This window comes from Salvelinus sp. IW2-2015, linkage group LG30 (genome assembly GCF_002910315.2).
Source record: "Salvelinus sp. IW2-2015 linkage group LG30, ASM291031v2, whole genome shotgun sequence".
Lineage (NCBI taxonomy): Eukaryota > Metazoa > Chordata > Actinopteri > Salmoniformes > Salmonidae > Salvelinus > Salvelinus sp. IW2-2015.
Genome location: NC_036869.1, coordinates 4,778,258 through 4,793,094, shown reverse-complemented (window position 1 = coordinate 4,793,094; position 14,837 = coordinate 4,778,258). Strand labels below are relative to the sequence as shown.

General features: G+C 43.2%; 1 protein-coding gene across 1 annotated transcript in view; it reads right to left on the bottom strand.

Moving 5' to 3' along the window:
• The window catches only part of LOC111955029 (focal adhesion kinase 1-like), a 107,704-nt gene extending 93,068 nt beyond the window's left edge, over positions 1–14,636 (bottom strand). Inside the window, 1 exon segment of the mRNA XM_070436024.1 lies at positions 13,716–14,636. Within this exon segment, the coding sequence (XP_070292125.1) occupies positions 13,716–13,839 (124 nt within the window). The 5' untranslated portion in view covers positions 13,840–14,636.
• Between the last annotated feature and the right edge of the window lie 201 nt (positions 14,637–14,837).

Here is a 14,837-nt window from a genome sequence, read left to right as displayed (position 1 = left end):
AATGCATCTGGAAATATATTATACAAAGAGCAATCTGTGGTAGTCAGTCACACATCCGGGCTCCAGATAGAATACAATCTAACAACTAGTGTGGATCTGTTGGGTGAATATACTATAACTAGTGTGGATCTGTTGTGTCACGAACACCACCGAAGGTGGCTCCCTTCCCTGTTCGGGTGGCGCTCGGCGGTCGTCGTCACCGTCTACTAGCTGCCACCGATCCCTTTTTCCTTTCTTGTTTTTGTCTAATTTTTTCACCTGTTCCTTGTTGGGGTTTTGGGATGGTGCTATTTAAGTTCGTTTAGCCCGCTGGTGTTTGTGCGGGCTTGTTGTTATTTTGACGTATGTGGTGTTTGTGTTCTTTTGGGTTTTCGCTGTCCGGGTTTTTAGTAACTATGGTTTTGGGTTTGTTGCACCTGTGTTTTGGGCTTCACCCATGTTTTTAACTGGTTACTACCGAAAGGACATTAAAGCGTTTTTCCCGTCTACCTTCTGCTCTCTGCGTCTGACTCCACCCATCACTCTCAGCGTTACATGTTGGGTGAATATACTATAACTAGTGTGGATCTGTTGGGTGAATATCTATAACTAGTGTGGATCTGTTGGTTAATATCTATAACTAGTGTGGATCTGTTGGGTGAATATCTATAACTAGTTGGATCTGTTGGGTGAATATCTATAACTAGTGTGGATCTGTTGGGTGAATATACTATAACTAGTGTGATCTGTTGGGTGAAATACTATAACTAGTGTGATCTGTTGGGTGAATATCTATAACTAGTGTGGATCTGTTGGGTGAATATCTATAACTAGTTGTGATCTGTTGGGTGAATATACTATAACTAGTGTGGATCTGTTGGGTGAATATACTATAACTAGTGTGGATCTGTTGGGTAATATACTATAACTAGTGTGGATCTGTTGGGTAATACTATTAACTAGTGTGGATCTGTTGGGTGAATATCTATAACTAGTGTGGATCTGTTGGGTGAATATACTATAACTAGTGTGATCGTGGGTGAATATACTATAACTAGTGTGATTGTTGGGTGAATATCTATAACTAGTGTGGATCTGTTGGGTGAATATACTATAACTAGTGTGGATCTGTTGGGTGAATATACTATAACTAGTGTGGATCTGTTGGGTGAATATACTATAACTAGTGTGGATCTGTTGGTGAATATCTATAACTAGTGTGGATCTGTTGGGTGAATATCATAACTAGTGTGGATCTGTTGGTGAATACTATTAACTAGTGTGGATCTGTTGGGTGAATATACTATAACTAGTGTGGATCTGTTGGGTGAATATACTATAACTAGTGTGGATCTGTTGGGTAATATACTATAACTAGTGTGGATCTGTTGGGTCAATATACTATAACTAGTGTGGATCTTTGGGTGAATATACTATAACTAGTGTGGATCTGTTGGTCAATATACTATAACTAGTTGGATCTGTTGGGTAATATCTATAACTAGTGTGGATCTGTTGGGTGAATATCTATAACTAGTGTGGATCTGTTGGGTGAATATACTATAACTAGTGTGGATCTGTTGGTGAAGTATACTATAACTAGTGTGATCTGTTGTGTGAATATCTATAACTAGTGTGGATCTGTTGGGTGAATATCTATAACTAGTGTGGATCTGTTGGTGAATATACTATAACTAGTGTGGATCGGTTGTGAATATACTATAACTAGTGTGGATCTGTTGGGTGAATATACTATAACTAGTGTGGATCTGTTGGGTGAATATCTATAACTAGTGTGGACTGTTGGGTGAATATACTATAACTAGTGTGGATCTGTTGGGTGAATATCTATAACTAGTGTGGATCTGTGGAATATACTATAACTAGTTGATCTGTTGGGTTAATATACTATAACTAGTGTGGATCTGTTGGGTGAATATACATAACTAGTGTGATCTGTTGGTGAATATACTATAACTAGTGTGGATCTGTTGGTGAATATCTATAACTAGTGTGATCTGTTGGGTGAATATCTATAACTAGTGTGGATCTGTGGGTGAATATCTATAACTAGTGTGGATCTGTTGGGTGAATATACTATAACTAGTGTGGATCTGTTGGGTAATATACTATAACTAGTGTGGATCTGTTGGGTGAATATCTATAACTAGTGTGATCTGTTGGTGAATATCTATAACTAGTGTGGATCTGTTGGGTTAATATACTATAACTAGTGTGGATCTGTTGGTGAATATCTATAACTAGTGTGATCTGTTGGGTGAATATACTATAACTAGTGTGGATCTGTTGGGTGAATATCTAAAACTAGTGTGGATCTGTTGGGTGAAATTACTATAACTAGTGTGATCTGTTGGGTAATATACTATAACTAGTGTGGATCTGTTGGGTGAAGATACTATAACTAGTGTGGATCTGTTGGTGAAGATACTATAACTAGTGTGGATCTGTTGGTGAAGAACTAAACTAGTGTGGATCTGTTGGTGAAGATACTATAACTAGTGTGAGCTGTTGGGTGAATATACTATAACTAGTGTGGATCTGTTGGTGAATATACTATAACTAGTGTGGATCTGTTGGGTGAATATACTATAACTAGTGTGGATCTGTTGGGTGAAGATACTATAACTAGTGTGGATCTGTGTGTGATATACTATAACTAGTGTGGATTTGTTGTGAAGATACTATAACTAGTGTGGATCTGTTTGTGAATATACTATAACTAGGGTGATCTGTGGTGAAGATACTAAATAGTGTGGATCTGTTGGGTGAATATACTACATACATTCATCCAGCTTGTGTCAGCAGCACTGTTCCCTCTATGTGGCTGGAAAAGCCCAAAATAACCTCCCATTGTAGAATTGAGAGAATGGTTATATCCAAACAGCACCCTTTTGCATGTCACACTACTTCTGACTAGGGCCCAGGTCAAAAGTAGTGCACTATATAGGGAATAGGGTTCCATTTGGGACGCACACAGTGACTAAGCACTGAAAATGATGGAAAACAGGCTACTTTTACTGTATTTGGCCTACAATGAAATGCCACAAATATGTGGTTTAGCGTGTGAGCTTTAAAGACATGGTCTGGAGAATTAAAAAGACGTGTTCCAAATACACTTAACACAACTATAATGGATACAAGGCTTGGCAGCAGTGCAGTCAATTTGAGAACGGATGGTGGCATTGCATCACAGCGTCGGTACAGTACGAACTCAAGGTTATAGCAGGGCGCCTGAAGTGCACTGCTTTCATTTTTTCATCCAGGCGTACACAGAGCCAATGGCTCTAGTCAACAGCAAGTCACAGACAGACAGTGTGCACTGCAGTGCTGACTGAAACTGCTCTTTGTAATCAGTGAATCTCCCGGTCTAAGCTGGGTCTTCCGTGGCTTCGGGCAGGGGAAAAACACACACACACACGGCTGGGCTGTCAGATGCCCGGCCAGTATCAAATCAACACGCAGGCCAAACTGAGCAGCTCTCTCTCCCCAGGGCACACTGTGTGTGTGTGTGTGTGTGTGTGTGTGTGTGTGTGTGTGTGTGTGTGTGTGTGTGTGTGTGTGTGTACTAGACATCATCTCTACTACAGTCCGCTGTTCATCTGGGAGCCCTGGGCCGTGCTGGTCAGTGTGTTCAGTTTGTCCATATTATTAACCGACAGATTAGATGTATGTCTACCACCAGCGAACAGGAGGACAGAACACACCCCTGTGGTGAGGGGCCACAGGGACAGACCAGTATGGTCACACAGGAGGTTGTTAGCGGTTAGCACTGGGGGCTTGCCAGCAGATGATATGTTTCAACTGCCACCTTAGTGTCGACCATTAGCTGGCCTAAAATAGCAGTTTCTCTCCAGATGGGTCCACCTGCAGACAACACACACACACACACACACAAACACACACACACACACACACACACACACACACACACACACACACACACACACACACCACACACACACACACACACACACACACACACACACACACACACACACACACACAGAAAATAAACAATTGACTGCTGTGGCCAGCCGCTATTATACAGTGCAATAGTGCCAAATACCCCAGCCAGTTGAATCATATCTATACTAGCCCAGCCTCAGAATAAAGTATGTTTACAGATGGCATACTGATCACATTCACCACGTATGTCACTGTGCATAATAACTAATAATCAGGCAAGAGGCAGCCAGTCCAGAAAAAAGTATATTTAGTCATTAAATGAATGGCCATATGGACCCAGCTTGTGCTTCTCATCAACACGGACTTCACACACACACACACACACACACACACACACACACTAAACCTCCCTCAGCCGCACTACATCAAAGTAGAGTACTGTTATTGTCAACAGAGTGAACCCATCCAACCACACCCACCCAACAGTGCACCAGGGAAACATCCCATTTCAACAGTGAAATGCATACAGTAGCAGTAACAGACTGTCACCCATCTGATACAGAGTAAAGAGAGACTGTCACCCATCTGATACAGAGTAAAGAGAGACTGTCACCCATCTGATACAGAGTAAAGAGAAGACGTGTCACCCAATCGATACAGAAGTAAAGAGAGACTGTCACCCATCTGATACAGAGTAAAGAGAGACTGTCACCCATCTGATACAGAGTAAAGAGAGACTGTCACCCATCTGATACAGAGTAAAGAGAGCAACAACGTCATTAAGTCAACACACGGCCATGACAACAACCTATTTCATTGATCCCATCTAACATTTATACAGGTCAATCAAATGTGCTCACGCAAACAAACTGGAAACCTAAGACCAGCACACAAGCAACTATATCACCTGAGGATCTTTCACTTTTCTGTCCTCCTTTCTTTCTTTCTTTTCTTTCTTTCATACCACAATTAATACCCTGTCCAATCCCTACCTCCCATCAGAAAGGGACAGCAGGCGCATGTCACCCTGGAGTGGCGTGGAGAGAGACATCTGTACCCATCTGCGTACATTGGGCAAGTAGAAGAGATTCCCTATGCACACACACTCTCTCACTCCCAGATTACGGCAACTCTCTCCAGAGGCAAAAGAGCCACTGAAGCTCCTGTAATGCTCATGGGCTTTTCCATCCACAGATGAAAACCACAGTCACAGACACACGTCCCGGCCTCTCCCCGCTGACTTTGGGTCACATCCTGGTTATAACAATGCTCCCTGCCGCTCAAAGTACCCAGAATGAGTCATCCTGAAATTACCGGGAGCGACTCACCTCATTCCCATATTATCCCAATCCCATTCCCACCTCCAGGTAAGAGGGGTAGGGGCTGGATCAAGAGACTTCCTCTTATCAGAGGCATCATATGACTGAATAAGCGGTGAGCATTCTGATTGGCTCTGTGGTGTTGAAGGGGGGCTGTGAGCCTGCTGATTGGTTGGCTGTAGTTGTAAACAAGTTCAGCATGGCTGAGTGGGAGCTATGCCAGACAGTGAGAGGGTTGTAAACAACTATAGGGTGGGGCCTTCCTTCCTCCCTCCACACTGTGACTGCAGGCTGAATCTGAACTCCCTGTCTATTGTTAACCCTTAAAACCTTCAAACCTGAGCGTTGTGAATATGATGATATGAGACTCCTCATTAAACCACTGGGAAAGTGTTCATTTCGGCAACAATAACTTTTACGAAAAATATTTGTCAATTACCTATTTTCCCTGACAAAAAACTAATGACGACGTGATGAAKAACAAATTAGTTTTCATTTTAGTTGACGTAAATGTGACGAGACGAGAATTCCATGTGAAACTAATGGACATTCAATTTGACATGAAGCTCCTTTTCATCTGTTTAATCCAATCATAAGCAAGCATGGCTTTTCAGAATATGTAATGCAATCCTCTAATTGGAAGAATGAATGTCTTTCAGTTGTGCAGTCTGATTGAGCTGATCTGCCTGGCTCTCCCACACACCTCCTGGGCAGTCACTTCAGTCACTCTTCAGTCTTTTAAACGGATGCCCAGCCAGCAAGCCAAGACATTTACATTGTAACTAACCTTAACTAGAAACAATAATGTTTACTCTCATGTTGGCAATTTTTGCTTTGATTACATCAGAAGCTCTATTTTCCCATGTGTGCTGTTATTCATCTGTTTTCTGATTGAAATATTAATGCCATTTACTGAATATAAGGAGTACAGTAATATTTCTGGCATTTATGGAAAACTCAGATTCTCCCCTTTTTAAGGGAATCATGGTTATTTACCCCCATCCTAATGTTATAATGAGAAGAAAAGAGACAAGGTATCCTTTGCAAGCCTCTAGTTCTTTTGACACAATGTTGCACAATCCACATTACATGAACATGTATAAATTAGCCACATAGTCGATCACTGACTAATTTCAAGAGGATTAAAATCTTCTCTGTAATCTCTCTGGGGCAGACACTCCAGTCTGGCTGCAATACAGACCAAACTCAAGCTCTTGTTCTGCCAAGACTATACATTAATGAAGGTGATGATGCCAACTGCAGTCAATTTGATAGTTTTCATAAATACACCCAGAGATCCTTAAATGAACAAACCCACTAACTCTTTAGTGACTGGGTATGAAAAAGGTTTTTGGTTGCTTTTCAAAATGATTTAAAATGTTTTCCGTTGAATAAGGATTTTCCATAACGTGGTTTTGATGTGCTATTATTTTCATTAAGTGTAACTCCCATGGCAATCACTTCATTCACTAAATAAACTGGCATTTCACTTTAAATAAAATCACACTCGACTCTCCACTATGTTGTGAAATATCATATAAAAAGGCACTTCCCAGAGAGAGAGACACAGAGAGCGAGAGAGAGACAGAGAGAGACACAGAGAGCGAGAGAGAGAGAGACACAGAGAGAGAGACAGAGAGAGACACAGAGAGCAGAAGAGAAGAGGACACAGAGAGAGACACAGAGAGCGAGAGAGAGAGAGAGAGACACAGAGACACAGGAGAGCGAGAGGAGAAGAGAGAGAGAGACAGGAGAGACACAGCAAGAGAGCGACGAGAGAGACACAGAGGGAGACAGAGAGACACAGAGACGAAAGAGAGAGACACAGAGGGAGACAGAGACACAGAGGGAGAGAGAGAGACAGAGAGAGAGAGACAGAGAGAGAGAGACAGAGAGAGAGAGACAGAGAGAGAACAGAGAAGAGGAGAGAGAGAGCAGAGAGAGAGAATGCAGAGAAGAGAAGACACAGAGAGAGACAGACACAGAGAGAGAAGAGAAAGACACACGAGAGAGAGAGAGACACAGGAGAACACAGGACATACAGAGAGAGTGAGAGAGAAAGAGAGAGGAAGAGAGAGAGACACACACAGAGAGAGGGAGACATACAGTGCCTTCGGAAAGTATTCAGACCCCTTGACTTATTCCACATTTTGTTGTTTCAGCCTGAATTCAAAAATGTTCTCACCCATCTACATACAATACCCTATAATGACAAAGTGAAAACATGTGTTTTTAGAAATGTTTGCTAATTTATTGAAAATGAAATACAGAAATCTCATTTACATAAGTATTCACACCCCTGAGTCAATACATGATAAAATCACCTTTGGCAGTGATTACAGCTGTGAGTCTTTCTTTGTAAGTCTCTAAGAGCTTTGCACACCTGGATTGTACAATATTTACCTCAAGCTCTGTCAAGTTGARTGTTGATCATTGCTAGACAGTCATTTTCAAGTCTTGTCATAGATTTTAAAGCAGATTTAAGTCAAAACTGTAACTAGGCCACTCAGGAACATTCTGTGTCGTCTTGGTAAGCAACTCCAGTGTAGATTTGGCCTTGTGTTTTAGGTTATTGTCCTGCTGAAAGGTGAATTTGTCTCCCAGTGTCTGTTGGAAAGCAGACTGAACCAGGTTTTCCTCTAGGATTTTGCCTGTGCTTATTCCTTTTCTGTTTATCCTAAAACACACCCTAGACCTTGCCGATGACAAGCATACCCATAACATGATGCAYKCACCACCATGCTTGAAAATATGAAGAGTGGTACTCCGTGATGTGTGGATTTGCCCCAAACATAACGCTTTGTATTCAGGACAAAAAGTACATTTCTTATATATATTTTTGCAGTATTACTTAAGTGCATTGTTGCAAACAGGATGCATGTTTTGGAATATTTGTATTCTGTAGAGGCTTCCTTCTTTTCACTCAATTAGGTTACTATTGTGGAGTAACTACAAGGTTTTTGATCCATCCTCAGTTTTCTCCTATCCCAGCCATTAAACTCTAACTGTTTTAAAAATCACCATTGGCCTCATGGTAAAATCCCTGAGCAATTTCCTTCCTCTCTGGCAACTGAGTTAGGAAGGACGCCTGTATTTTTGTAGTGACTGGGTGTATTGGTACACCATCCGAAGCCTAATTAATAACTTCACCTTGCTCAAAGAGATATTCAGTGTCTACTTTTTTTATTTTTACACATCTACCAATCGGCGCCGTTCTTTGCGAGGCATAGAAAAACCTCCCTGTTCTTTGTGGTTGAATCTGTACTTGAAATTCACTACTTCATTAAGGTACCTTACAGATAATTATTGTATGTGTGGGGTACAGAGATGGGGCAGTTATTCCAAAACCATGTTAACCACTATTACTGAAACTAATTATGTGATTTCTTAAGCACATTTTTACTCCTGAACTTATTTAGGCTTGCCATAACAAAAGGGTTAAATACTTATTGACTCAAGACATTTCAGCTTAATTTTATAAATAAATTTATAAAACTTTCTACAAAATTCCACTTTGACATTATGGAGTATTGTGTGTAGATCAGTGACACATTTTAAATTCAGGCTGTAACAACAACATTTAGAAAAAGTAAAGGGGTGTGAATACTTAATAGGCATAATCCCTCATTGATTAATAGTACTTCTTTCTATTTGATGTAGATTAGAATATGCATCTGACCCCCTGCATTACTTATGTCCTTGTTGCATAGGCTAGTATAGACCTCTTCCCATCTGAGTTTTCATGGTAAAGTAGTGTATTGAGCTAGCTGGTGCACAGTTCTGTAGAGGCCAGTTAGAGGCTCCTTCTCTCTTCTCATAAACAGACAACTGAGGCAAAGGGGGACAGGCTCTCTGATGAAGAGGCCTTCTTTGTTCTGTGCCAAGGAGTCGAGGGTTGAACGGTTCACCCTGTACATCCTCACAGAAAGAGAGAGAGAGCGATGAGTGAAAGAGTGGGAGAAAAAGAGAGTTGGGTTAAAGCGAGAGAGCGGGATAGAGAGAAAGAGAGGCCCCTGGATGGAGCCCCTCTAGCTGACCTCCTGAGAGCAGGCAGCTCAGTACTGTACAGACAATGGCCATGTTAGTCAGAGCAGTTTACATAACCACAGTCCCGTATGCCTGTCTGTGTTCTGTGTACCTTCTGCATGTAAAGGTGTGTCTGAGGGTGTACACATAGGCTGAGTTTACACAGGCAGCCCAACTCTGATCTTTTGACCAATCAGATCAGCTTTTTTGCCCATAATTGGGCAAAATATCAGAATTGGTCTGCCTGTTTAAACGCAGCCTTACTGTACTTGGTCTGCTTATGTGTATCTTGGCACAAGTGCAGGGATCTCAACATACGATATTACTGGGATACTTAGGTGCTGATAAGATATGTATTGTGATTCTCAAGATTCTATAAGTATTGCGATTCAATACTGCGACTTTATTGCAATGTAATGTTCCAAACATATTGCTCACCATATGTCTGCTGCAGAGGGACAAGAGAGAGCCGTGAGAAAATGAGTTTGATCAGTCATGGATATAAAAGTGCTGAAAACATTTTGACTCACTATTTGAAAAGAAGATGGAGAACAAGCTATATGATGAAAAATACCAGAGTTTTGCCGCATGTACAGCTGACTAGCGCTAGTGAACGTTACCTAGCAACAATTCATATACAGTGGGGAGAACAAGTATTTGATACACTGCCGATTTTGCAGGTTTTCCTACTTACAAAGCATGTAGAGGTCTGTAATTTTTATCATAGGTACACTTCAACTGTGAGAGACGGAATCTAAAACAAAAATACAGAAAATCACATTGTATGATTTTTAAGTAATTAATTAGCATTTTATTGCATGACATAAGTATTTGATACATCAGAGAAGCAGAACTTAATATTTGGTACAGAAACCTTTGTTTAGCAATATACAGAGACTCATACGTTTACCTGTTCAGTTCTTTACCAGAGATTTGCACACCACATCCAGCAGGATTTTGACCATCCTCCTATACAGACCTTCTCCAAGATCCTACAGGTTTTCGGCGCTTGTCGACTGGGCAATACGAGCTTTCAGCTCCCTCAAAGATTTTCTCAATTGGGTTATCTTGAGAGACGTGCCTGAGGCCCACTCCAGGACTTGACAGAATGCTTCTTTACGGAAGCCACTCCGTTATTGCCCTGGACTGTGTGGTTGGTCATTTGTTCATGCCTAGGAAGACCGCCCACGACCATACTTGCAATGCTCCTATGGGAAGGAGGTTGTTGGCCAAAGAGTGGCTGCGCCGATACATGCGCCCAATCCATCCTCCCTCAAATACGAGTGCAGTTGTTCCCTGTCCCCTTTGCAGAAAAGCATCCCCAAAGAATGTGTGTTCCACCTCCATGCCTTCACGGTTGAGATGGCTGTTTCATTGGGTTGTACTACATTCCTCTTTTCCTTCCAAACACGGATGGGTGGAAGTTGTTAGACCAAAAAAGCTTTTTTTATGTTCATCACAGACCACATTGACCTTCTCCCATTCCTCTCTCTCACATCCAGCATGGTTCATTGGCAAACTCAGACGGGACTTGGACATGCGATGGACTTGAAGCAGGGGGACCTTGCCGGTGCGCCTGACAGGATTTTAATCCATGTGACGGGCGTAGGCTGTTACTAATGGTTTCTATTGAGACCTGTAGGTCCAGCTCTCTTCAGGTCATTGACACAGGTCCGTGCCGATTGAGTTCTGGGCTGATCCTCACCTTCCTCATTGATCATTGTATGCCCCAGCGAAGGTTGAAGGATCTGTGCATGGAAGCCCAGGAACACGAGGTGACCTGACCGTCATCTTAACTTCTCTCCGTATTTCCTCCTAATAATTGCAGCCAACAGTTGTTGCCTTTTCTCACCACAAGCCTGCTTGCCTATTTGTTCCTGCTAGCCCAATTCCCAGCCTTGTGCAGGTTCTACAATTTTGTTACCTGGCAATTGTCCTTCACACAGCTCTCTGTCTTAGCCATTGTGGAACGGTTGGAGTCCTGTTTGATTGACTAATGTCGCGACAGGTGTCTTTTATACAGTAAACGAGTGTTCAAAACACCGGTGCCCAGTTTATACAGCTAGATGATTGGAGACAGGAGGGCTTCTTAAAGCAAGAACATAAACAGGTCTGTGAGAGCCGGCAATTCCGTTACTGGGTTGTAGGTGGATTACAAATTATATGATGTCACTGCAAATACTAAATGAAACTTAATTTAACTTAAAGTCATTCTCACAATGTGATTTTCTTGGATTTTTGTTTTAGATATCGTCATCCTCACAGATTGAAGTGTACCTATTGAAAAATTGTACAGACCTCTAACATGCTGTGTAAGTAGGAAAAACTGCAACAAATCGGACGGTGTATCAAATTACTTGTTCTCCCCACATTAATTATATATCTTTTTTTTAAAATTGGTAAATGTTATGTTTCTGTACTTTCAGAGGTTTGAATAAGCAGACACAAGGGATAAATAAACTGCCATTCCTCTCTTCTCCTCTTCCACCAGCTCTCTCTCTCGCTCTCTCCTCGTCTTCTCTCTCTCCTCTCTCACATCTCTCTCTCTCTTCTCTCTCTCCACGTTCCCCCTCTCTCTTTCCTCTCCCTCTTTCTCTCTCCACGTCTCCTCTCTCTCTCTCCTCTCCACGTCTCTTTCTCTTCCTCTCCAGTCTCTTTCTCTCCTCGTCTTTCTCTCCATGTCTCCTCTCTTCTCCTCATCTCTTTCTCTCTCTCCTCGTCTCCCGCTCCTTCTTCTCCCTATCCTCGTGCTCTCCCTCTTCACGTGTCGCCCTACCTCTTGTCTCTCCCTCTCTTTTTCCTCTTCTCCTCTTTCCTCTCTCTCCTCTTTTACCTCTCTCTCTTTTTACTCTCTCTCTCCTCTCTCTCTTTTCTCTCTCTCCTCTTTTAACTTCTCTCCTTTTTCTCCTTCTTTTAACTCTCTCTCTCTTTTCCTCTTTCTCCTCCTCCTCTCATTTCTTCTCTTTTCCCTCTCTCTTCTCTCCTTCCCTATCCCCTCTCTTTCACTTCCTCTCTCTCCCTCCCTCTTTCCCTCTCTCTCTCCTCTCTTCCTCTCTCTCCTCTTCTCCTCCTCTCTCCCTCTTCTTCCTCTTCCTCTCTCTTTTTTCCCCTCTCACTTCCCTCCTCTCCTCTTTCTTCCCTCCTTATCCCCTCCCTCTCCTCTTTCCTTCCCTCCCTCTCCTCTTTTTGCTCCCGCCTCCTCTTTGTCCTATCTTTTCCTCGTCCTCTTTTCTCCTCCCTCGCCTCTTCTCCCTCTCACCTCATCCCTCTTCTCCTTTTTTCCCTCTCCCCCTCATCCTATTCTTGCCTCTATTTCCTCCCTCCCACCACTCTTCCCCCTCCCCCTCTCTCCCCCATCCCCTCTCCCCTCCCCGATAGTTGACTACTGACTGACACATGGCATGCTGAAGCATATGCCCAGTGACAATAGGGTGCTTTAAATTCACATGTAGTGTTTTCCATGCAGACAAAGAAAGCCACTCAAAGTGGGAGTCTGGCTAGAAATGGAATTGACTGCTACAGGTCCCAGCCTCCATTATCAGCAGCTGCTCAAGCAATCAGGTCAGCTGTGGGTTCTATGGGCAACATGTGAAAGGGAGCTGAACCCTGTGGTTGTGAAACACGCAACATCTACACGCAAACAAAAAAATCACACAGACACACAGTTACACACATGTGCAAATACATAGACACACACACACAAACTAAGATAAACTAACACAAACTAAGACAAATATGTGCACACACACACACCATCCATTCCACAGGGAAAACAAAGCTTGCAGCTCCCCTACTACAGTATCATGGTAACGTCCCTATCATCTGTCACAGACAGGTTTCTAAAGGTTACTACTCGTTATGTGGAGAAATGCCACTTCTCTGGGAGGCATTGTGCCCTTTAAAAGAGCAGAGCTTGCTGCATTGCACAGAAAGATAAACGACAACCGTTCAAGCAAAACAAGAGGTGGAGGCACATTGGAGGCGGTTAACACCAGGCATCAAAACTATAAAGATGTAATCGGTATGAAATCTGTCACTCTGTAGTTTGGAATGTTAATGATTTCAACACAATCCTCTATGGCATCACAACAGGCAGGCTACACAACACAGTCAGTCAGTCAGGATTAAACTAGAACAGAAAAACAACAACCGTGACTAGCTAAACACTCTTCTGATTGACCTAACACAGGTAGATGGTGAGGATATGGAAGAAGGTGGGAGGAGAAGAAGAATAATAAGGTGGGAGGAGAAGAAGAAGAATAAGGTGGGAGGAGGAGAAGAAGAATAAGGTGGGAGGAGAAGAAGAAGAATAAGGTGGGAGGAGNGAAGAATAAGGTGGGAGGAGGAGAAGAAGAATAAGGTGGGAGGAGAAGAAGAAGAATAAGGTGGGAGGAGGAGAAGAAGAATAAGGTGGGAGGAGGAGAAGAAAAATAAGTAGTGGAAGTTCGGAGTTAGTAGTAGTACCTGCAGCCCAGCACATAGGGAAGAGGCTGCAGCCGGGACTGGTTTCCATGTTGGTTGGTCCCCCTGCTCTCTCTCTCTCGGGTCCCACGGCCGGCCAACACCCAGAGTTCTCACAGAACCGCATGGAGGCCAGGGCTTCCACCTTCCCCCTACACCACACTAACCCTTTACCTCCTTACCAAGTAACACCAACCTCCCCGTCTACGCCGGCCCACAATGCTCCTAATCCCCTACACCTAGGGCCAAGAGACAGCACTAGGGTCTGGGACAGGAGGGGGAAGGGGCTCTGAGAGAGAAACACATCCAAGACATCCAGAGTAAGAGAGGGAGTCCCAGCCAAGTGCTGGCCCAGTTTTCAGCCCTGAAACAGGGGCAGGAAGAATAAGGTGGATCAACACTGTGTTGAGGTTTTTAGCCCCTCTACTGTGAATATACAGCTCATTTGTTCTGCTGCTTCTGTCCCGGTGGAGAAATCCACAGTAGTTCTGTCTGGCTGGCTGTCCGTCCGTCTGGCTGGTTAGCGTTGCTAAGCCTCCGGCTGAGATCCTTCCCCCAGAATACTAATCCTAGCCCAGGTGCCCCGCAACCAACTCCCGCCGCCTCGCAGGAGAGGAGAACAGGAGAGCAGAGAACAGTAGTCCAAAACAACACAAGTAACTCCACACCGCTTGCTTCACTTTGTACTCATTCTGAGGCAGGAGACCAGTGTGCTAAACTCACCTGAGGAACAGTGTATGACAGGGTGTGTGCAGAGAGTGAGAGTGACAGTGAGAGTGACAGAGAGAGTGTGTAATAATGGGGAGAGAGAYAGTATGTAAGAATGGGAGGAGAGTGAGAGGCAGAGTGACAGCAAGAATGGAGAGAAGGATATGGAGAGACGTAGAAAGCAATTGTTTCAGGTTGAATGAGAGGAAGAAGCAGAAAAGASAGAAGCAGCCTGTGTACTCCGCTCCCTCAGTCAGAAAAGTGGGTGTGGGGAGAGGAGCGAGTGCAGAGAGAGAGAGAGAGAATCCTTCACTTGCTTTGGCAATGTAAACATATGTTTCCCATGCCAATAAAGCCTTTAAATTGAAGTGAATAGAGGGGGGGCCAGGGGGTTAGTATAGGCCTCATTAATATGCA